This window comes from Equus asinus, chromosome 8 (assembly GCF_041296235.1).
Source record: "Equus asinus isolate D_3611 breed Donkey chromosome 8, EquAss-T2T_v2, whole genome shotgun sequence".
NCBI lineage: Eukaryota > Metazoa > Chordata > Mammalia > Perissodactyla > Equidae > Equus > Equus asinus.
In genome coordinates, this window is record NC_091797.1 from 95,928,114 (window position 1) to 95,952,058 (window position 23,945).

General features: G+C 53.6%; 1 protein-coding gene across 1 annotated transcript; it reads right to left on the reverse strand.

Annotated features, from left to right (window-relative positions):
* Nucleotides 1-18,433: 18,433 nt before the first annotated feature.
* On the reverse strand, nt 18,434-20,553 carry SDF2L1 (stromal cell derived factor 2 like 1). The gene is made up of 3 exons (XM_014868088.3): nt 20,292-20,553; nt 19,736-19,932; nt 18,434-18,836 (listed from the first exon to the last, which is right to left on the reverse strand). Exons 1-3 carry the CDS (start codon nt 20,476-20,478, stop codon nt 18,555-18,557), a joined length of 666 nt encoding a protein of 221 aa, XP_014723574.1. The 5' UTR covers nt 20,479-20,553; the 3' UTR covers nt 18,434-18,554.
* Nucleotides 20,554-23,945: the final 3,392 nt, after the last annotated feature.

Here is a 23,945-nt window from a genome sequence, read left to right on the forward strand (position 1 = left end):
TTCTCTCCGCCCATTCGGGCCTCACTGCCTCCAGGGCCCTCTCCTGGGCAGCCAGGGGCAGGTGGCCATCAAGCCTGAAGGTCCAGAGCCCTCACTGATCCCTTCAGTCTCTCCTGATGGACCTTTTCCTTTGCCAGATCACTGTGTGCCCCAGCCTAAGCCCTGGACCTCCATCTACACTCCAGTACTGGGTGATCTTGACCAGGCTTTAAATACCACTTGGATCCCTTGACTCCCAACACTAAATCAGCAGCATTCCCGACTCCTGACCTCTACTTGGGTACCCACTGATCTCAAATTTAACATGTCTGGTCAAAGCAGAATTCTCCATCCTGCCTCTACCCCTAGCCTCCACTCTCCTCACAGTACGGCTATCCACCCAGTTACCCAGTTACCCAAAGCCAGTTGTCCTTGCCCTTTCTCATCTCATGGCTGGCTCCTCATTTCCCAGGCTTCAACATAAATGTCACCTCCTCAGAGAGCCTTTCCCCAACCACCCACCCCATTTATCTCCATCTCATCTCCCATAGGGCTTATCACAACTTGTACTCCTGTGGTTATTTGATCTATGTACTAGTTTACCACATACACATAGGAAGATGCAATGTAACACACGCACACAGGAGGACAGGATGTAACACACACACACACACACACACACACACACGAGGATGGGGTGTAAACTCCTTAAGGGCAGGGATGCCAACTGCTTGGTTTACTATTTTCAGTCCCAAGCAAGGTGCAGGGCACGCGCAAGGGCTCAGTGAATATCCGCTGATGTCCAGCAGGCAAGCACTCTGTGAGGACTCAATCTCATACGCAGGTTTGATTCCAAGGTCAGCATGTCAAGCGGCAACAAGAGTCACAAATCTTTGAAATTCCTTAGGGAGGTGTCAAATTGGAAACGGTCCCACCAGCTCATTTTCCTCCAGAAAGGGAACAGATCACTGTTTGTAAACCTGCACCTGGAGAAGGCTTGTGTTTATGGGCTGAGCGTAGGAAAAAACGGTAGACTTGCAACTCAGTGGGGTCAAGTGAGGCCCTAAGGGGCCACAGAGTCACTGAAGGGAAGGGCAGCACTCTCTCCTCACGCATTCTGTTTCTCTTTCAGAGCGCACGTGTTAGCGTGCAGGCAAGGGGACTTCACAGTGGCACCAACCCGACCACCTACTGCACGTGGGCTCAGGCCAAAGGGCCTCAGGCTCACACTATCCTGACAACCTCTTCAGGCTGGAGGGAGCCTGCGGGACTACACAAGCCCTAGGGAGCCCTGCACAAAAGCACCGCCATGGGAACTTTATTCATTCCTCCGGCCACAGTGTAAAAGGAAGACGTTATGGGCTCCTCTTTCGGGGCACAGACTCTGTGCTGCCAGGGTCCTTCTCTGAGTCATCTTTGGGTCTGGGCACAGGCTGGAACTTGAGCAGGACAGGCGGCGTGAAGATGGAGGACTTCACAGGAGGGGATGGCGTCTCCTCAGTGCTGGGGGAGCCACTACAGGCTGAGGTCCTGTGCAGGAGACAGCCAAGACACGTCCATGAGGTAGGACAGCAGCATGCAGGGCCCCCAGAGGTACCCACGACAAAACCCCAGGCTGCAGGATGGCTCTCAACACATTTCTACTCCCAGAAACCTCTCTCATGGATGTTTTTTCAAGGGTGTTCATGGCAGCAATGTTTGTGATTGTGGAAACCTGGAAACAATCAAAACGTCTGTCAGGGAATGGCTAAGGGCCCATGGTACAGCCATGCAGTGGGCTACACGGCAGCTGTTTAAGGAAGGAGGTGGGTCTGTATATCCCAACAAGTAAAGACACCCCAATGGTACAGCAGTGGAAAAAGGCAAGTTGCCGAGAAGTACACGCAACATGATCCTACTTTGGTTAAAAAATTAACCAGTGCATGTGTGTGTGTGCACACGCAGAAACAAAACATTTGGAAGAGTACACAGGAAACTCTTAGCATCAGGGGACTCGTATTTCATGTATTTGTTTCTGTATCGTGAACTTTTTTCCATGGAATTATGTTCTACTTTTGCAAACTTTTAAAAACCAATTAAATATAACCCATTTTTATGTGATGGCACCATGAGAGCACATCTCACTCAGAAAGCCATATGTAACAAGAGCCTACAAATTGTCTCCATTAGTGAAATAGCTCAAGAAGCAAGAATCATTGAGTAAATGATGTTCCATCCACATGATGGAATATTTTGTAGCTATTATTACTGGTGAATGTAAAGGTATTTTTAAAGTCATGGGAAGAAACACATTCTAGAGCTGGCTACAAAACTGCCTGACAGGACCCTCCCAGTTATGTAAGAAACCACTGTACGTGTATACAGATGTCTCCACGGGAAAAAACGCTACATCTAAAGACAGATATATGCTAACGGTGGTTATATCTGGCAGCAGGAATGAATACGAGTGATTTGGTGTGTTTTTGCGTAGTTGTCAAACTGCTCACAGTAAATACTGTCATTTTAGAATCTGAAAAAAGGTAGTCCTTTTGAAAACTGTTCATACCCTTTCCCTTATCATTCCACGTCAGAAAATTAATCTGAAATTCAGGAAGAGCTTAGCACAGAAAGATGTTAATCCCAGCACTAACTATACTAGGAAAACCGGAAGCACCTAACGTGTTCACACACAGCACCCAGTGGAGTTAATCAGGGACGGCACCACATACACTGGATGTTTATTACACAGCCAGCGAAGCTCATGTTCAAAAGACTGTCAAGAGTGTACTACTCTCCAGGGCCTTAATGTTAAGTGACAAAGGCAAGATTTAAAAAATGACTGGAGGCCAGCCTGGCGCAGCAGTTAAGTTCGCACGTTCTGCTTCAGCAGCCCAGACTTCACTGGTTCGTGGCCCAGGGTTCGCTGGTTCAGATCCTAGACGCGGACCTACACACTGCTTGGCAAGCCATGCTGTGGCAGGCGTCCCACATGTAAAGTAGAGGAAGATGGGCACAGATGTTAGCTCAGGGCCAGTCTTCCTCAAAAAGAAAAAAACCTTTCTAATTGGATCACAACTTTGTAAAACTGTGCCAAGAAAAAGCTAGAAGACATCTCAACAGAAACATCCTGATGATGAGCCTGCACTGCTGTGCGGCTCCACTGTCCTGTAAGGACCTGATGGTGCTCAATCGTGCTTTACTTTTAAATTGTGCTTTGTAGCAATACTGCAAAAGTGTCTGCTGACAACCCCTCATCTGTCACCCAGCAATTAGTCGCCTTCCTGCTCCCCCAGCCCACCTCCTCCTGATCCGATAGCCTACTGCTTCCACTTAGATGTACTTCATGAACTACATAACCACATTTATAATTTTAATGTCTGCATAGCATTCCACAATTATGTGAATGCACATTTAAGCTGTTTCCAGTTTTGCTCTTTTTAATTGATGCTGCCATAAACATTTTTATATAAATTGCTTCTTTTTTTTTCTCTCAATCAACTCCTTGGGGCCAGTTTCCAGGATTAAAAATACTAGATCAAAGAATTTGAGAACTTCTATGGCTCCTGATATGTTTTGACAGATTGCCTTTCAAAAGAACTAAGCCATCGACAAAGTAAAAGACAACTCACAGAATGGAAGGAAATATCTGCAGATCATGTCTGATAAGGGGCTTGCGTCTTTGGCAGTCCCTCAAAATAGTAAACAGAGAGTTACCATAGGACCCAGCAGTTCCACTCTTAGGAGTATACCCAAGAAAACTGAAAACCATGTCCTCACGAAAACTTGTACACAAATGTTGGTAACAGCATTATTCATAATAGCCAAATACCAAAAAAAAGGAAACAAACCAAATATCCATCAACCCATCAATGGATAACTAAAATGTGGTATATTTTATTTTTGGAATATTATTCAACCATAAAAAGAAAGTCAACCCGTAGAATGTACACCACCAAGAGTGAACCCTAAGGTAAACCGTGGACGCTGAGTGATCGTGATTCGTCAGCGCAGGTCCGTCAGTGGTGACAACTGCGATACTCTGCTGGGGGGGCTCTAATGAGGGAGGCTGCGCATGTGTGGGGGCAGGGAACGTATGGGAAATCTCTGTACCTTCCTCTCAATTTTGCTGTGAACCTAAAACTGCTCTAAAAAAATTGTCTTAAAAAAACTAAAGAAAGAATTCAGTGCCGACATATGCTACACACAGATGACCCCTGCGAACGCATGCTAGGTGAAGGAAGCCAATCACAAAAAGCCAGCTTATTGTCTGCTTTCATTTACATGACAAGTCCAGAGTGAGCAAACCCAGAGAGACAGGAAGTAGGCAGTGGCTGCCTAGGGCTGAGGGATGGGGGGCTGGGAGTGACACCTAAGTGGTGCTGGGGTTTCTTTCTTTATTATTGTAGTAAAATATAACTAACATCAAATTGACCATTTAACCATTTCTAAGTGTCCAATTCGGTGGCATTAGGTACATTCCCAATGTTGTGTGACCATCACCACTATCTATTTCCAGAACTTTTCCATTACCGCAAAAAGAAACTATACCAATTAAGGGACAACTCCCCATTCTCTTCCTCGGCCCTGGTAACCTCTAGTCTACCTTCTGTCTCTATGAATCTGCCTGTTCTAGATACTTCATGTAAGTGGAATCGTACAATAGGTTGTCCTTTGGGTCTGGCTCATTTCACCTACCATGTGATGTTCTCAATGCTCATCCACTTGTAGCCTGCATCAGAACTTACTCCGTTCTATGGGTGGATAACATTCCATGTACAGATGGATCACATTTTGTCTCTCTTGGCCAAATGGGTTATTTCCTCTTTTTGTCTATTGTGAATAGTGGTGCTACGAACATTTGTGTAGAAGTATCTGTTTGAGTCCCTATTTCAGTTCTTTTGGGGTTATCCCCAGGAGTGAAATTACAAGATGATATATTAGTTCTATATTTAACATTTGAGGAACCACTATACCCATTTCCACAATGGCTGCACCATTTTACATTCCCACCAGCCACACTCAAGAATTCCAGTTTCCCCACATCCTCATCAATACTTGTCATTGTCTTTTTTTTGAGGAAGATTGGCCCTGAGCTAACATCTGTGCCCATCTTCCTCTACTGTGGGATGCCAGCCACAGTGTCACTTGATAAGCAGTGCGTAGGTCTGCACCTGGGATCCGAACCTGCAAACCCCAGGACACCAAAGTGGAGCAGGCGAACTTCAGTGCTACGCCACTGGGCTGGCTCCTATTGTCTGTCTTTTTTTTTTTTTAAAGATTGGCACCTAAGCTAACAACTGTTGCCAATCTTCTTTTTTTTTTCTTTCTGCTTTTTCTCTCCAAATCCCCCCAATACATAGTTGTATATATTTTAGTTGTGGGTCCTTCTAGTTGTGGCTAGTGGCAGGCCGCCTCAGCGTGGCCTGATGAGCGGTGCCATGTCTGCACCCAGGATCCAAACCAGCGAAACCCCGGGCCACCGCAGGGGAGCGTGCGAACTTAACCACTTGGCCATGGGGCCAGCCCCTTGTCTGTCTTTTTTATCACAGCCATCCTAGTGAGTATGAAGTGTTATCTTATGTGGTTTTGATTTGCATTTTCTTGATGGCTAATGACATTCAGCATCTTTGCCTGTGCTTATTGGCCATTTGTATATCTTTTCTGAAGAAAGGTCTATTCAAGTCCTTTGCTCATTTTTTGGAATAGGTTATTTTCATTGTTGTTGAATTGATTTGCAAATATTGTCTCCCACTCTAAAATTGGATTGTAGGGCTGGTCCTGTGGCGTAGTGGTTAAGTTTGGCGCACTCTGCTTCAGTGGCCTGGATTCGTGGTTTGGATCCTGGGCATGGACCAACCACTCATCAGCCATGCTGAAGCAGCGACCCACATACAAAGAGGAGGAGGATTGGCACAGATGTAGATGTTAGCTTAGGGCTAATCTTCCTCAAGCAAAAAAAGAGGAAGATTGGCAAGAGATGTTAGTTCAGGGTGAATCTTCCTCACCAAAAAAAAAAAAAGATTGTAGTGATAGTTGCACAAATGCAAATATACAAAAGCCATTGAAGTAGACACTTTAAATGGGTGAATTGTATGCTATGTGAATTATCTCAATAAAAGAAGTTTAAAAAGGACAAAGTCAATTTATAATATTTTCACAGCAAAAATGAGTCTCTTTCTAAAGCCTTGAGAGCACATAATTCTCTTTACTATGGGTTTTTTGAGAGGTATATACGATACATCCCAGCAACCTTGACGTTTACATCCTTCATTACTAAGGGAGCAAACATGTTTTTAAAGTTTTGCTTACTCTTTGGGTGTCCTCTTGGGTAAACTTTCTTTCAACCGGGCATTTAGAATCAGGTTTACAGAGCTGTGGGAGTTTCTTACATAGGAAGTCATCTGAACTCCCACGCATCGCTGATGAGAATGCAAAACAGCACGGTCACCTTGGAAGACAGTTCGGCCATTTCTTACAAAACTAAACCTATTACCATGTGATCCAGTTATTGTGCTCCTCGGTATTTACCCGAAGGAGCTGAAAAGTTATGTCCACACAAAAACCTGCACACAGATGTTTCCAGTAGCTTTGTTAATAATCGCCAAAACCTGGAAGCAACCAAGACATCCTTCAGTAGGTGAATGGATAAATAAACTGTGGTCCATCCAGCGCTAAAAAGAAACAAGCTACCAAGCCATGAAGAGACACGGAGGAACCTTAAACGCATATTACTAAGTGAGAGTAGGCAATGTGAAAGGGCTACAGACTGTATGATTCCAACTCTATGACATTCTGGAAAAGGGAAAACTACAGAGACAGTAAAATGATCAGTGGCTGCCAAGGGCTAGTGGGGAGGGAGGGAGGAACAGGTGGAGCAGAGAGGATTTTAGGGCAGTGAAACTATTCTGTGTGACACTACGATGGTGGATACAGGTCATTATACAATTGTCCAAGCCCATCGAATGTCCAACAGGAGTGAGCCTAACGGAAACTGTGGACTCTGGGTGATAATGCTGTGTCAGTGTAGGTTCATCAGTGTAACAATTACACCACGCTGGTGGGGGCTGTCGATAATGGGGCAGGTGTGCCTGTGGGGGGAGGGCAAGGGGCATATGTGAACTTTCTGCTCAATTTTGCTGTGAATCTAAAACTCTTCTAAAAAATAGTCTTTTTAAAAAAAGCAATTTAGGTGTTTGTGTTTTTTAAAGATTGGCCCCAAGCTAACATCTGTTGCCAATCTTATTTTTTTCCTTTTTCTTCCTCTTCTCCCCAAAGCCTCCCAGTACATAGTAGTATATTCTAGTTGTAGGTCCTTCTGGCTGTGCTATCTGGGATGCCACCTCAGCCTGGCTTGATGAGCGCTGCCATGTCCACACCCAGGATCCGAACCAGCGAAACCCTGGGCCGCCGAAGCGGAATGTGCGAACTTAACCACTCAGCCACAGGGCCGGCCCCTCTATTTTTTTTTACAAAAGTCACCTGATGCAATGAAACAGCCAGTGTAAATCATACTTTGGAATAACATCAATGTCACAGGAAATACTTCACAATACCATAAATCCCCGCTTTGCGAAACAGGCAGGTGTATAAACCATAGGGCCGCCCGGGGTTGATGGAACTGTTCCCTTTCTGGTGGGCCTCTGAGCTCTTTGTTTCCGATTTCTTGCCATTACAAACACTAGGAAGGGGGAGCAACTTTTCCAGCACCCCTGATTACATTAGGGTCCTTCCTGGAAGTGGAAAGGACCATCATACTGAACATTTTTCTGGCCCTCACGCACACTGCCATGATCCCAGTGAGAAGCAGGGCAGGCGCCAGGCCAGGACGGCGTCCCGCCCCAGGGAGGCTCAGAGGCTCGCTTACCAGGGGAAGGCAGAGCAATGGAGCTTGTGAGCACTGCTTCTGGCCAGGTACGAGAAATGGAAGCCTCCGGGGTTGAGGACCAAGGGGGTCAGATCAACCATGCGGCTGCAAGACAAGGGAGGGTGGACACGGGACGTCAGCTCTGGTCTCCTCCCAAGCAGGCCCTCCCCAGCCTCAGCGCACATGTCTGTGACAGGCGACAGGGACTCCTGTACACAGAGCAGACCTCGTAGCCTGGACTCCTCCCCTGTGAATGAGAATAGCCACCATTCAGGAGTGTGGTGAGGATTAACTCAGAGGTGGGGAAGAAATGGCAACTGAGCCTGGCACACAATGGGCTCTCCCAAATGCTCCTTTCTCGTTTGCCTCAAGCCCAGAATAAACTCCTTCCACCTCTTTGGGTTTGATGACAGGCCAGTCCAGTTTAATTTCACTTCAGACCTTGAAACTTCCAATTTTTCCATCTGCAAGAAACAAAGGAAATCTCAGAACAAATTTGGGGGCCTCACCGTGAAGAAAAACACCTTATACAAGAACTATGAGAACTATGTGGCTTTCATTTAATCAGCAAATATGTCAGGCTCATCCTCGGTGTCCACCTTGAGTTTTGTGTCAGGGGGACAAGGGACGGGATGGGGGCTGGAAGCCGCCTGAAGAGGTCCTGACCCAGCCTGGGGGATGGGCGCTACCTGGTGTGAGAGTGTAGAACAGGCGGGCGTCAGGAGGCGCAGGTGGTTAGGAAGGGCGCTACAGAGGCACTTAGAGGGGGGCGTGGAGGAGGACACCCAGAGTGAGAGGTGGACATGGGGCTGGAGACATGGGGTGGGGGGAGCTGGTTCTCCACCCGTATTTTGGGAGCCCCAGGATTCTGCCCAGGATGCTTGGGGCTGCCTTGCTCAGCTGAGGCCAGCAGGTGGAGCTGTGCCTTCAGCCTCACCCTGACTCTCCAACCAGAGCAGCCCCCCTTCTATCTACTTGATCCAGCATGGCTCCACTCAAGACTGCTAGCAGAGAGCGTTCTGCTGTTTAAAACAAAGTTCTGAGAGCCACTGCTGTGGGTCTGGGAGAGCTGCTGTGGTGGTTCTGAGCAGGGGGGCAGAGTGCCCCTCCCAGGGCCACATGGAGTGGGAGATGTGCCCACTGACCGACTTGCTGGGCAGCGGAGGGAAAGGACCAAAGACCCTTGGCATAGTGTAGACAGGTGACGGAGCCACCACGGAGGCCATAGTGGTGGCAGGTGGTGGCTGTGGTGGAGGTGGCAGCAGGGTTGGTAGCAGGCACGGGGAGGTCGACTGGTCTCGCAGGAGGATAGGTTGTGGTTTCTTCAATCTTGGCTTCCTTCTCTTCTTCCTGGCATCTGTGAAAAAGGTGCCAGTGAGCGCCTACCCCATGGCCAGAACAGGATAGAGTGGGGGCCAAACACAGTGGTGTGGGGTCTTCACACGGTCCCTCCAACAAGGGAGGCAGGCTCCCAAGGGGCACCACACACCAATGCCTGGACCCACTGTCAACAGGCGCCAACAGGCACCATTTCACCGAGCCCACAACTACCCCACGGGGAAAGGGTCCTTTTGCCTCTATCTTACAAGCAGAATTGGGAGCTCCAACTGTACAAGGCACAGGTAGGATCCGCCACGCCTGGGCTGTCTGATTTCAAGGGCAGAATTTCACGGGAAGTGATGAGTGTCACCCTAAAGAGGGCTGGGTTTGGCCCCAGGCAGGTGGGTCACTCACCCGCCACCCCCACCTCAAGCATCGTGGAAAGCTCCTGAGTCTGCCAGCACCCTCATGGGGTATCCAGGCGCTGAACTGTGAGCCCGCTGACTACACCAGCCCCAAGGCAATCCTGGAGGGGTCTACAAAGGGCCCTTCCTCTCTAAGGAAACCCGCATGGAGGAGGTCTTGCAGAGGTGGGCTCAGGGAAGGAATTTTTGAGGGGCAGAACTCTGGAGCAAGCCCCCTCTCCTCCTTCCATGTTAGGTCTTTCTCCCGGATTTGATGAATCTAGCTATTTCTACTGTCCAAAGTTGGAGACCACCAGCAAGTGGGTGTTAACAAGCTCCTCATACAGCCCGTCAGAGTGGCTCATTTAGAGTGACAATAACCACCACCAGGGAGCACTGGCCTGAAGGCCAAGAGCCTGTACCCTGGAGGACCCAAGACCTGAGTTCAAGTCTAGGCTCTCCTACTTACTATGTGACCTTGTATATGTTGGCCAACCTCCCTGGGCCTCTACTTCCTCTTCTATAAAACAAAGATAAATAACACTGATGTCACCTCGGGTAAGAGCCACATAACACTGATGTCACCTCGGGTAAGAGCCACATGTGCTGTGGTCCAGCCGTCGGATGAAACAGTGATGTGAAACACCCGTACGATCAGCATCATGGAAAGTGCGACCCCCAGGGGAGCTGGGCCTCCCAACAGGATGCAGAAGAAAGTCGCCCCACCACTAGTGTAGTGTATCACTGAACACAAACGCACAGAAAGAACTGAACTTGAACCTGATCAAGGCTTTAGAGCACCTGTCCAAGAAATACAGGCAGAGGGGGACCAAGCAAACACCACCAGTGGGCCATAACAACAGACAAAAACTCATAAAGTGGGATACTCCAAAGGACAACCCAGTTCTTCAAGTCAGTGGCATGGGGGGTGGGTAGTAAGAGTATCCCACCTCGAAAGGGGCTTCCACAGACCTGGCCACAGATCCTTGTTTGCCATCCCTGTGGGGTCACTAAGATGGCCCCCATTCATTCTGCTCTTACAAGTGTCCCAATATGGACACAAGTTATATGTTCACCCTAGTGAGTAGGAACCTACAAGGCCTAGCACCCAAACACAGCGTCTGAGCTTCGGTGGGTCCTGATGTGACAGACAAAGTGCAGGAAGATTTTTGTGGACTGCCCGGGAGTTCTGACTGCGGACTAGGTAAGTATCAGCTACTATTAGGGAACCGATGTCAATCATGTCAGCTGTAATATTGTAATTATGTCAGAAACTGTCCTTTTTTTTTTTTTTTATTAAGAAGCATTCTAAAGTATTCAGGAATACAACGATGTCTGAGATTTCCCTGAAAATGCTCCAGAAAAAGAAAAAGGGGGTCTAGAGAGCGAAATAAGCCTGGTGAGATGGGGACGGTTGCTGATGCCAGGTGAAAGGTACTTGAGTGTTAAGACTTTAAAAATAAACCCATTTTTTTTTTAAAGTGCCAAAGCGACGAGGGGTCCTGGGTCAGGTTTGCTGGAGCCAGGCAGAGGGTGAGCCCCACCCTGGGAGTAGACGTGCGCGCGGTGGATCCTCCTCTTCAGCTGCTCCAGGCGCTGACGCATCTCCGCGGCGCCCATACTGTTGCAGCAGTTCAGCTCCCCCTGGACGGCACAGAAGAACTTCGCCTACGACAACAGCAGCAGGAAGCCGGGCGGGTGAGACGCCCGTCCGCTGCACTCCTCAAGCCGGGCCGCCTCGGGCCTCTGGAAAACCCTACTGGCCTGCAGCTCCAGCTAGGCCCGACGGCGCCCCCCTCCCAACCTCGATGCCCCAGCCGCGCCCTGGCCGGCAGCAGGCGAGGGTGGTGACAGCACCCGCCCTCTGGTCCCCCTCCCCGCAGCCCGCCCGCCGGCCGGCCCGCACCCAGATGAAGGAGAGGAGCCCGCGCCGCTCGCACTCGGCCTGCTTGCTCTTGCGCACCACCCGCTCGGCCAGCGCCGGGTTGCGGTCGATGCTGCGGAAGAGGCGGCGCAGCGCGCGCTCGGTGTAGGTCGCCGCCTGCCTCTCGAAGTCCTCCTCGGAGATGAGCTGGCAGAAGTTCACGCTCTGGGGGAACTCGCTGTCGAACTCGTCCAGGACCTCCATCTGAGAGGAGCTGCCTGCAGGCGGAGCCACGTCGGGCGGGGCCACCCGGGGTCGGGGCGCGCCGCCCCCACCCGCCCCGGGCCGGGCACAGGCGCCGCTCCCGAGTGCCCGGGTTCAGGTCACCCCGGGCCGCCGGGACGTACCTGCTCGCCGCCCCACCGCCACTGCGCCGCCGCTGGCTCCCTCCGCCGCCCGACCGCTCCAGCCAATCCCCCCAGAGGCCGTGGGCGGGGCCCATCCCCGGGAGACGGCCACACGTGACAATGCCCCTCTCCCCCGCTCTGGGCATGCGCTCTCGCGCCTTCGACGGGGCGAACGCTGCTGCGCCGGACAGAGGCAGGATTTTGCTGGGATCTAGCAGGACTTTGATGAGGTGCTGGCCAATGGCCACGCCAGGAACATGGTCCACACCCTGATTCTCCCAACTTCTTCAAAGCCTTCATCCCTCGGCTAGCCCAGAGGCTAGTCTCCTCCCTCTCCCGGCTGCTCCCCCTCTTCACGGTCTGTAGACAACACCGCAAGGACTTCGGTCTGCCCCTAACTGCTCTATCCCCGGACTTTTCACCCTCTTCCTCTCCTGACTTACTCTCTAGCATCTAGCACCACCCCTCTCCAGCTTCTGTCCTCTCCTCCCCTTCATAACCGCTTCTTTGCTCCATACTCGAGGTGGCCTCTTGACTGGCATCTCCAGCCCCTCCTTACCCGTTTCAAAAGGTCCTCCTCTCTTCACCATAACATCTTGGTCAATCTTACCGCCTTCTTGGTCCCCACCCAGAGGTGACTTAACTAATGCTAACCTGCGTCTCAGGCTCAGACCTCACCTGAGCTCCAGACCCACATCCAAGTGTCCGAAAGCGACGTTTCTTGGGCATTTCATGCTGAACACATCCAGACTGGCACACAACTTCTTTCCTCCCACCCCAAACCTGCTTCTTTTCCCTATCTCCTACTTGGTCAGCACTGACATCACCACTCGCCCCTGCCACTAATGAAGGGGGTACACGCTGGACTGCTTCCTCCTGTCCCTACATCCCCCCCACCCCCACCCTGAGATCCATGGAGCATTCCTGAGAAGTCTAAGGAGATTTTTCACTTCCCGCCGCCAAATCACCAGCCCCCTAGGCTCAGCTCTCTCCAACACAGGAGGTGGCTCCCACTTCCTCCTGCTTTGAGGTCAGAGAGCAAGGTGGAGACAACCAAGGAGGAAGAAGTCCGGCCTGTGTGTTTGCCTAGGGGTGCAGGCAGACAGGTACACCTGGATTCAGATCTCCATTCCACTTTCTGACCCCATGTGACTTACAAAATGAGGCTTGACTTTAAAATATTTAGTATGTGCCTTTTTATAGACAGGACAAGCACCCTCTGAGGAGTCAAGCAGACTCTTGATTCACCCCTCCCCCATCATGGTATGCTAATAATACTTCACACTTTATGCATCTACTTGTATTTTTTAAAAGTGTTTTGGGTCCCTCCTCTGTGTAGGATACTGCCAAGAGTAAAAGAAAAGGACGTGGTCTCCGCCCTCAGGGGCTCCCAGTCTAATGAGGACTCCAGCCACAAAGAGAAAATTGCAACCTGGCAGCCTTTGCTGGAGGGATACCGGATGACGTGGAGCCCAGGAAAGGCTCCCCCCAGGAGGGAACATTCGAGCAGAGCCCTGAGTTAACAAGCCTCCCCCAGCAAGGGCAGGAGACAGCTGCAAGGGGGTCTCCAGCCAGTGGGTACAGAATCTGCACAGAAGTAAGGGTGGCCGCTTCTAGCCATGGCACCTGGAGCCCAGGAGAAGGGAGGACAGGCCTGAGTCAGGTGACCTTGGGATGGAGGAACTCAAGGGGCCAGGCCTAGGACTCAGATGAGCATGTGTCTTTATCTCTCTCCCTCCCCATGGATGCCAGGGCTTCTACCCCCAGGGTGGAGGTGAAGCTAGTGTCTTGATGTGGTCAACCCAGGGTGAGGGGTACTCCCAAACACCCATCTGGAGACCTGGGCCTCCTCTCAAAGAGACAGGCTTGAATAACTGTCACTGGTTTTGAACTGTGTCAGGTCCTGATGGTGGAGGTGGCCCTTCAAGCACACCTGGGGCCAGGCCTCTTGGCAGTTCACCTCCAGTATCCCCAACTCCACCTGCAAGGGTGGGCGTGCCAGGCACCACAGTGCCCCCTGCAGGCTCAGGGCAGCAGATCTCCCTGTAAGAGAACAAGCTGGCATGATTGGTGGGCATCACCTGCAGGCTTCGGATCCCAAGTCCATCCGCCCACCCCAGAAAGTACTGCGCCTGCTGAGAACCCAGGAGAACATTCTCTCCAGAGCCTGGCCTTCCCCAAGCCTTCAAGATCGGCTGGATCCAGTTCACCTCCATATGGTCAAGGTTGAGCTGGGTCTGAGTCAGGCCCTGACAGACCCCCCATACAAAGTAGTGGGCCTCTATTTCTGCACGTGGCCCTGACCAAATCTGGAGTCCCCAGTCTTGCCTGAGGAGCTGGTGTACAAAGATCCTCTTCAAACCAGAGCTTTTCTGAATCCGGGGCCTCTGCCCCTACACCTGTCTAACCATGACCCAGATGGAGCGCTTGTGGGGCGATTCCCCAGCTCTGCACTCACCTGATCTTCCGACGGAGGGTCCAGCCCAGCTCCGCAACTGCCCCTCATCACTGGGAAGTGGACCGAGGCTGCAAAACTCCCTCCTCAGAAGTGCTGTGGGTGGGGGTCGGGCCTGACCGATGCCCTTTCATCATTGCACTGCTTCCAGCAGCCCACAGTAGTGCAACAGGGAAAGAGTGTCAGGCAGGCCTGCCAGCGCTTCTCCTCCAGTGGTCAGTTAGGGATCTGAGACCTGGAATGCAGGTCCACTGGGGCGGGGCCTTTGCCTGGGGAAAGGGTGCCCTCTGACCTCAGAGGCCCAGGCCTGGCCAGAATCTCAAGTTTCCATGGAGAAGGGAGTGAGCTGGGCAGGGGGGAGGGCAGGGTCTGCAAGCCTAAGGGGCCAGGCCTGGGGAGGGGAAAGGGGAGTATGGGGAAGGGAGGTCCCCAAGGCTAGTCCCAGATGCTTTGACAATATCATTGCACTGCTTCTCAGAGGACAGTAGTGCAACATCGTCACAGCACCTGCGGCCAGCAGGAGGGACCCACCGTCCCCAATGCACGCAGGGCGGGAAGCTCAAACATGGGTGGGTGGGGCTAGGGGCCCTATCCTGGACACCAGGGCAGGGACGGGGATTTCAGCAGGCCTGCCGTCCTGGGGTCCTCAAGACGCCAGGGCACCTGGACCTTCCCCGGCACGCTCCAGATTGCGGTGAAAAGAACCCAGACTGAAGAGTATCTCCAACCCCGGAGTCGGAGCGGATAGGGGGAAGGGTGCGTACACACAAAGGAGAGTGCCCGCGCTCCACCGCAGTTCGAAGCCCACTCGTGCCCGGAGCGGGGGTAGGTGCAGCCCGCCGACCCTGCGCCTTTACCCGGCTCTGGGACAAGAAGGGTGGCCCCACTCCGGGACGACGCGCCCCTGCCGGCTCAGGCCCCCATCACTAGCTCCCGGCCCCCAACTTGGGCTCCGCGTTCTGTCCTAACAGACTCTCTGCCCAGTCGCCCAAAGCGGAGCAGAGAAAAGGGAAGCCTTCCCGCCCTTCTGGAGTCCCCTGCCCAGAAAGGGCGCCAGGGTCCGTCTGCGCCTCTCACAGTCCCGCCGGGCAGGGCCGCCTTGCCCGGGCCGCTTTGCCCGGGCCCCCTAGCCCAGACCGTGCTACTCACGCGGCAGGACACCCCTTTCGTGCAGGGCTGCGGCAGGACGCGGAAGGCTAGTGGGAGAGAGGTCCTGGCGGTCGTGTGCCCCCGTCGTCCCCACCCGGACGACCCTGTACCTCGTGGCGCCCTCTCGCCCGCCTGCTCCATCTTTAACCTGCTGACAGTCGGCGGGGCCCAGCCCCGGCTCCTTAGCATAGCGCCGCGCTCATTGGCCGGCGCCGGCGCGGGGCTTCGCCTCCCGCACGCCTATTGGCTGAGACTGGAGCGATTTCAAAATAGCCTCCGGGCCCGGATTGGCCGGGCGCGGGCAGAGTCTCCGGCTCCGTGGTTTTAACAATGAGTTCTACAAACTCTTTCTCCCCATTCATAACTTATCAACAGCGACTTTGCCCGCCTTTTCTCAGCTTCAGTCTCTGCGAGGTTTCTAGGACAAGAGTGTCTGGAAGCCGAATGAGGGGCGCGGCCGGGGGTGCTGAGCCCACTGGGGAAGTGGCTGCGACCCTAGAAAAATGCCTGAACCCGCGGTCAAGCCGGCTGTGGAGGAGGACCGCAGACTGCTCCGTTTTCCAAGCAGAAATTGCTCCCCCTGTGCCTCCTGGACGAACGTTTGGGGGTGGTGGGCTTTCTGGCTAGGGTAGCACCCTCCCTACCCAACCCCACCGCATCGCCCAGCTTGACCAGAGTGGATTTGCCTGAAGCCACCTGGGTTGGCCTGGGCGGCTGAGAGCTGTCTTGGAGCACGTGGAGCCCTGTGGATCTGTGGGAGGTACTGGGAAAGGGATGTCGGCTGGAGTCCCCGCGTGATTGCGATCCACTTTGCGGATAAGCATTCATTAAGTGCTTACCCTGGGCTGATCACCTGGAAGGATATACACTGCCCGACCCCCACATAGTTGCAACGCTTAGGCTGCTGTGCATCTGGACCCCCTCCTGTTTTATTCTCTCAGTCCAGTGGCTGAGAGCAAATTTTTTTGAGGCGGGCGGAGCTGGGTTTGAATCTTTACAAACCTCGGCTGCCTCCTCTGCAAAATTAAGATGGTAATTGAACCTGCTTCATAGGGTTGTTGCCAGGAGCAAATGAGGTGCTGTGTAAATCCTTGGCCCAGCGCCTGGCACTTAGTGTTTAATAAATAGCTCTGCTGCTGCTACTGCAGTTTTAATTTTTGGTCTTTTCCCACATCCTGCCCAGAGCCATCTCACCTGCTCCCACAGCTTCGACCTTGATTTCCCAAGGATTCCTACATGCTGTGCACCGTTTGACTCTGCTCTTAATTAACACTCCTCACTGATGTGTGTGTGTGGTTGTAGGGAGATCATAGAGGCAGAAGTGGACTCTTACAGCCCGGAGCAGCCAGGGATGGACCAAAAGAGTACCCCCTTGGATTCGCAGAGTGTAATCCACACTGTGGGTGCCCTGCCCACACCCCCTTGGCAATCACCTCTGCGGAAAAGATGTTCCCTGCCAGCACCTGTGGCTGTACTTGAGGGCTTAAGCTGGATGCAGAATAAAGCCCTCACGTACACTTCCCAATGTGCAGGGCAGGCGGCAAGTGCCACAGTCATTCCCCCCCAGCCCTCACCCGCAGCCTCAGCCAATGACGGAAGACATTTTGGTTGGATAATTACCCCCCACTCCACCCCCCTGCCCCACTTCCTTGTGCCTTCAGGTTTTGACCTGGATCCCAGAGCTCCCCGGTGGTATAATCTCCACTTGCCCACAGGGGTAACTCGCTCAATAATTCCACCTTCCCCAGCTGCCTTCCCTTCTCCTCCCGCAGCCCGACCCCTCTGCACCAGTGTTTTCTGGGAGCACCTCCCAACAATCTCCTTGCACTCCAATCCTGTCTCAGGGCAGGTGAGTGACGGGAGAGGAGTGTAGGCTTGTAGACAGTGCTCAAGAGGTTGGCAGGGGAGGCCTCAGGAAGGGATCTGTGTCTGAGCAGAGCAGCAGCTCCTGGAGAAGGGTGAGGGGTAATGGGCCCAGGGCCTCCACAGGACCCTCCTTCCCCTCAGGCCTCAAATTGGCTAGAGCTTTTCTCCCACCCCTGGAAGGTCAATTGATTTCTCAACTGTAAGGTGCTCTGTCCACACTCCTCCAGGCCCCTTGCGACCAGTTGTTACCCCCAGCCTCTCCTTGGACTCTTTCATTCTCATTCAGGAAAGTGGCACCCTCTCTAAGCCCCTCCTTCAACACAGCCCCACCGGGGCCTCGTTAGCAAGTCCAGGAAGCCTGTAATCCCCATTATGACCTCTAGAGGGCACCCACACACCAGTGAAACTAACAACTACCTTCCTTTATTAGGACCCTCCTATTTATTGCTCCTGTTTTTAAATTGTAATACTTTGCCTGCCCAAATTGTGCCTTTTCTTCCAAGAAGCCTGCTCATATCTCTGCAGGTAGCAGTTCTCTGCGGTTACCTTCCCCTGCCATCTTTTGAAATTTTGTTATCTCCTTGGGACCTTGGAAGGTTGTAGTGGGGGCCTGAGATGTCACATGCCTGGGCAGGCTGGGGTGCCATCTGCACCAAGAGTGAGGGAATCTGTGATGCTAATTTCTAGGAGATGGGCAGAGTCCTGGCCTGATGTTTGCTCAGAGACAAGTGTCAAGACTATTGCAATTGTTAGGGGAGGGGTGCCAGGAGAATGGGGGGGGGGGGAGCCTCACCTCAAGGGATGAGGGACAAGGGAACTTGTGCCCCATCCCTGTTGGCAAGAAGTGGGGCTCCCACTCATCCTTCTGAGGCCCTGACCCTGGCCCTAGCCCTTAACAGGAAGGTTCATGGAGCTCAGGGACTGGGAACTGGAGTCACTTGCCATCAGATCATCAAAGGCTGGACAGTGGGGCTGTGATGGTCCGGAGCAGTGTTGGAGTGCATGGAAGAGCATCAAAAACCTTGGGACGGGTTCAGCTGTCTGGCTGTGCTAGAGACAGAGGTTTTGCACTGAGGAAAACATGGTGAACTGGGCCAGGGAGGGTGGGCACCTCCTGGTCACCCCCAAGCTTGCAACAAAACACAATCACAGAGCAACATTCTTTAATCAACAAAGGCACTTAAAAATCCCTACAAACCCAAAGTCCCCACCAAGAGTGGCCCTGTAGACACCACACCCTGCCCCTCCATTCACCCATCCATGGCACTCAGAGTTCATCGTGGCCTGCAGAGGGATCCACACTGGGCTTGATAAAGATGCCTTCCATGGCCTTCCACGTATTGTGCGTATTGGCACTGGGCATGCCGTGTACCTCGTACTGCCCACGGATGGGGTTCCCATACTGCTCGCCGGTGACTGACAGGAACACAGAGGTGCCCACGTGCTGGAAGCGCACGGCGGCCTCTCGCTCCCAGTGTTGCCCTGAGCAGCGCACCGTCCACAGGTCCAGGTCGTCGCCCTCGCCACCTTCCCCAAAGGCACTCACCTCCTAGAAGTGCAAGGGGCGAGAGGACAGTGGTCACCACAGAGTGCACAATGAGTCCCCTGTGGTCACTTGCCGGGCAGCAGCACTCATGCCCAGGGCACTGGGCCTTGGGTCATTCCCTACACCTCTCTGAGCCTCAGCTTCCACAGCTGCAAAATAGGACATCACACCTCCCACCTCCAGCACCCTTTAGGCCTTCCCCAACACAGGCTCTTTAATACATGCACAGCCCACCCTCTCCGTCTGAGCGGTGACCACTGGCCGTTGTGGAGCTAAGGCCTCCTCCTCTCTGTTCTCCCTGCCCTGACCCCTCAGACTCTGGCTCAGCATAAAGTCCAACCCCTCAGGCTGACAGTCAAGGTCTCTATTTATCTCATACTTTTTCTGCTGACAACCCCCCCAAAGCATCCTCTGTTCCACCCCACTCCCTCCCTGCTAGCACCCCCTACACATCCTTCCACTCCTCCCCTTCCTGGTCCAGTTTCAGTGAACTCCACTCACAAGCTCTTCCCCAGGCCTGGAAAGACACTGTCTTCTCTGTGGCCTGGAGGACTCCTACTCACCCTTCCAGACCCAGCCTGAATTCCTCCACTCCATTCCCCACCCCAAAGGCCATGTGGATCCCCCTCCTGGGTCCAACTGGCCCCCCAGGAGTAGAGCTATCCAGCCAGATCGCTCTTCCTTGTCTGTCTCCTCCCTGGGCTGAGAGCTCCTGCGGGCAGGACCCTGGCCGAGTCACCTCTGTGTCCCTAGAGGAGGCGCTCAGTAAACGTTTCGGAATTGAAATTTCCGTTTCACAGAGGAAGCTGATGCTCAGAGCAGGTGAGAAGAGTCAAGGCTCCGTCCCTGGTCCTCATACACGCACCAGGAGCCTCTCCTAGGGCTGGTGGAGGGGGTCTCACCTGGTTGTTAGACAGCGGCGACGGGAAGTGGTGCGTGTGCAGGTTCTTGCCGGTTAGCACGTGCGTGAGCCGCACGGCCTGACCGCAGCGCACCGGGGACCCGCGCGGGCACCCGCCCTCCGAGCCGCCGCGGATCCGCCAGTAGCTATTGGCGTCGTCAGATGCCTCCACGCCGGTCACCGACTGTTGGCCGCTGCCTGAGGGGCGACACCCCATCCCATCCCGGGGTCGCCGTCAATCTCGGAACTCCGAACGCTCGGCCAGGACACCATAAACTTTCCCGGACAACCTCAACCCTGGGACCCCAACGGCTCACCCCCAGGCCCCACCTCTGGCCCCCGGCTGAACTCCAAATCCCTTGGCCTGAAGCTCCCGGACGACTCTCCTGGCCCCCAATATCCCGAGGACCCCCTCAAACCCCCAGTCCTTGTCCCCCTCGGTCTTCCAACAACCCAGCCCCCTGGCCCGGTTTCCTGATGATCCCCAGACCCCTAGTCCGCAGACCCTTCGGCCCGACCACCCCGCCTCCAAAATCCCAGCCCCGGGCCCCACGCACCAGATCCGTATTTGATGTCGTGCGAGTGCAGCCGCACCCTGTGCTGTGTGTTGAACAACTTCAGCACCGACCCGCAGGTCACGGGCCCCGCGCCGGCCTTCGAGGCACCGCTGACCGGCACCAAGAGCGCCAGCAGAAGTCCCAGCAACACCGGTCCGGCAGCTCGGCCGCAGCCCGCGCTCCACATCCCCCCGGCCCGGCTCCGGCAGCTCCGGCCCGTGGGCCGCTTCCGTCCTCGCCGCCGGCCAATCCGGCTCTGACAGAGCCCACCGCAGCAGCCAATCGCCGGCGCGCACGGCGTTCCGCCTGGACTGTCATTGGGTCGGCGTGGAGGGGACCCGCCCCAGCTTTCGAGAGCGGCAGTGGGGAGGGGGCTTGGAGACACGAGGAGGGTTTTGATTGGTCCACGCTTGAGAGGCTTCACCAATGAATTCCAAGAGAAGGCAGGTGCGGCGCCAAACGGTGGGAGAGCTGCCGGCGAGCAGCCTTAGGTGGGGGCACCCTACCCAGCCGCCGCTGAGTCCCTGGACTCCCCGGCTCAGGGTCCGACGACCCTGCTGGCACGTGATCACGAAGTCCCCCCTTTTTTTTTTTTTAAGATTTTTTATTTTTCCTTTTTCTCCCCAAAGCCTCCTGGTCCATCTAGTCCTTCTAGTTGTGGCATATGGGATGCCGCCTCAGCATGGCCTGATGAGCGATGCCATGTCCGCGCCCAGGATTCGAACCGGGGAAACCCTGGGCCGCCGAAGCAGAGCGCACGAACTTAACCCCTCGGCCACGGGGCTGGCCCCGACGAAGTCCCCTTAATCCTGGATGCCTGGGCCCTCAAACATGCCTCTCCCTCGGACCCTGGGTCCGAAGCTACTGGGTCTCGAGGTTGCTCGACCACTAGATTTTGCGGTCAAAAAGTCGACAGATCTCAGATACTGAATCACCTGGTCCTTCAGTCCCTGGACCCCAGTCACTCGGTCATTGCCCCCTCTTTGCCGTTGGGTCACCGGCAGAATCTCATGGTCACTAGGTCATTAGGCAGCAGAGGGCAGTAGGGAACTGCGGTGTTGAGGATAATGGCATTTTCTCACCAGAAAGCCCCAAAGCTGTCTTAGAAAACCAGAGACGTGGGAGACCAAATGACTGTGGGAACCAAGCCCGGGTGACAGTGTGTCCCAGGTTTCAGACTTGAGTGGGTCCTGGTCTCAATGCCTTGTCAGAGGGCTGTCAGCTCAAGGTGGGGAAACTCACACCACTGTGTGTTCATGTGAGTGTTCATAAGAGTGAACACTCTTATGTTGACTTCACTCCAGGCCCTGTGGTGGGCACGGGGGAGCTGGCTTTACCCAATAGGCTGATCTCCCATGCACCTGGGGCACCAGCAAAGCAGGGAGAAAAGTTCATGTTTCATTAAATCAACTAGAATTTTGCATTCAGAAAATCCAGAGTAGAGCCATTTTATTACAGCAACATGCTTTTTTAGGGTTTTCATGTTTAATATTGTTTTTACTTCGATAAGACACCTCAATTTTTTTGGTGCTTAGAGTGTCTAAATTGCTAAAGGTCTGCCCTGGATTTGGCAGACCCTGCGCTTGAGGGACCTCCAATCCAAGGTGGAGGGCTAGAGTACAATCTGGGAAGCAATAGATTTGTCCTTCTGGACATACCAACCAGCATCTCAATGAATATGTCCAAGGCAGAATACCTGGTCTCCTCCTCGAACTGTTCCACGCTGAGGCGTCCAGGCCTAATGACACCTCTGTTCACCAGTTGCTGAAGCCCAAAGTGTGGGATTCACTTGCATTTCCTCTCTTTCCTGCACTCCTCACATCTAATCCAACATGTCTTGATGGCTGTGACTCTCAAACAGACTGTGAGGTATCTCTCCTGTGTCCCCCAGCACCACCCTAATCCAAGCCACCCCATCTCCCCACCAGATATCTACCTCCATCTCCTAACAGATTTTCCTGCTTCCACTAGTCAGGCCCCTCCAAGACTTTCTCCACAAAGAAAAGCAATTTGTGCCTTCTTTACAAAGCATAAATCAGACCACACCAGGCACCTGCTGAAAATTGCCAATAACTTCCTCTTGCACGTAGGGCCAGAGCGTGGTGAGGACACAGCAGGCAACCTCCTGAGGCAACCTCAGGCAAAGACAGGATTCCAAGTACAGCAGAGACCCCAGAACTGGAGTAGAGGAAGCCAATGTGACTTTCCCTTGACTCTCGTGGAGCCTCATGGCTTCTCGTAGCTGTTCTCTTTTCCTGCCTTCCCCAGCTCATCCTATGGGCAGATGCTCCAGGCCAATTATGATATCGCCAGGGCCCTCTACCTGTCAGCCACAGTTTGCCTTCAGGTTCAGATTCTCAAGGGAGAATCTGAGTGACTCAACTTGGTTCCAGGGACGGCACAAGGTGCGATCAGCAATGGGGGGCGGGGGGAGGGGGTGTGTGTTGTAGCTAGTCTCCAAATGTGGCTACTAACAATTCCTCCCATCCTGTGAGTGCAAGCTGCGCCTCTTGTGAAGACGCAGAGTCCGTCTCCCCTCCGCTTGAATCTGGGCAGGCATTGTGATTCGCTTTGACCAGAGAATGCCACAAAAGTGCTGTTTTGGGACTCCTGAGCACAGGCTGTGAGAGCGCCGGTGGGTCTTGTTTCTTCCCTCTGGGAAACCAGCTGCGGCCCCGTGCTATAAGGAAGTGCAGGCAGGCAACTGAATGGTCAGAGGACACGTGGAAAGAAACACTGGAAGAGGAGAGGCCATGTGAGATGTTCCAGCTTCAGCCCAGCCCCCAGCTGGAAGCAGCCACATGGGCGACTCTGCCTACACCGCTACCGCTACCAGCTGAGCCTGTCAAAACCCAGCATTGTGACAAATGATTTTCTTTGAAGCCACTTAAGTCTGGGAGTGGTTACACAGCGCCAGATACCTGACACAGGAGCTCAGGTCAGATGTCTCTAGCACCACGTGCCAGTAGTTCCCAAGGGGCTACTGCCACCCCAGGGACAGTCCCTAGACGGGTGCCTCTGAGGATGAGGAGGAGGTATGGTCTCTTCCCCCGTGAGGACTTGACAGCGGGACCTGGGGAGCTGGTGGGTGTCACAGCAGCTGCTGTCTCTCAGAGCCTTGGGGCTCCCCTCTTCCCTCCTTTCTGCTGACGGGATTCCTGCCACTCTGTGAGAAGAGTGGAAGATGGCTGCTCCACACCATCCACACTCGTCTTTAGCAGTTAGTGCAAACTGGAGCAGAATCTTTCAGTCCCTCCCAATTGCAGGGTCCCAGGAAAGAACCCGACTGGCCCAGCTTGGAACAGGGATGCACCAGTAGGTCCAATCAACTGTTGCCAAGTGGTATGGCAATAAGGTATGAAAATGGCTGTCACGGCCCCACACTGTGCTGGTGGTGGCAGTGGGTGGCCTCAGGGAATGGGTATTACAATGCTCAGCTTGCCAAAAGAGCTCTATGAGAAAATGGGTCCCTGATCCCCCTGCCACCTTAGGACCCTGGTCCCTCTGACTGGTAGGGGAGCAAGTCCTCCTTCCTGAATCTCAGGGTGTGGGTATCGTGTGGAAGGTCCTCCCTGCCTGGCTCCAGAGGAAGCTCTACAGTTGCTGTATTCTAACCCATGGACCACTGAGCATGGTCAGGCTGGGTTGAGCAGG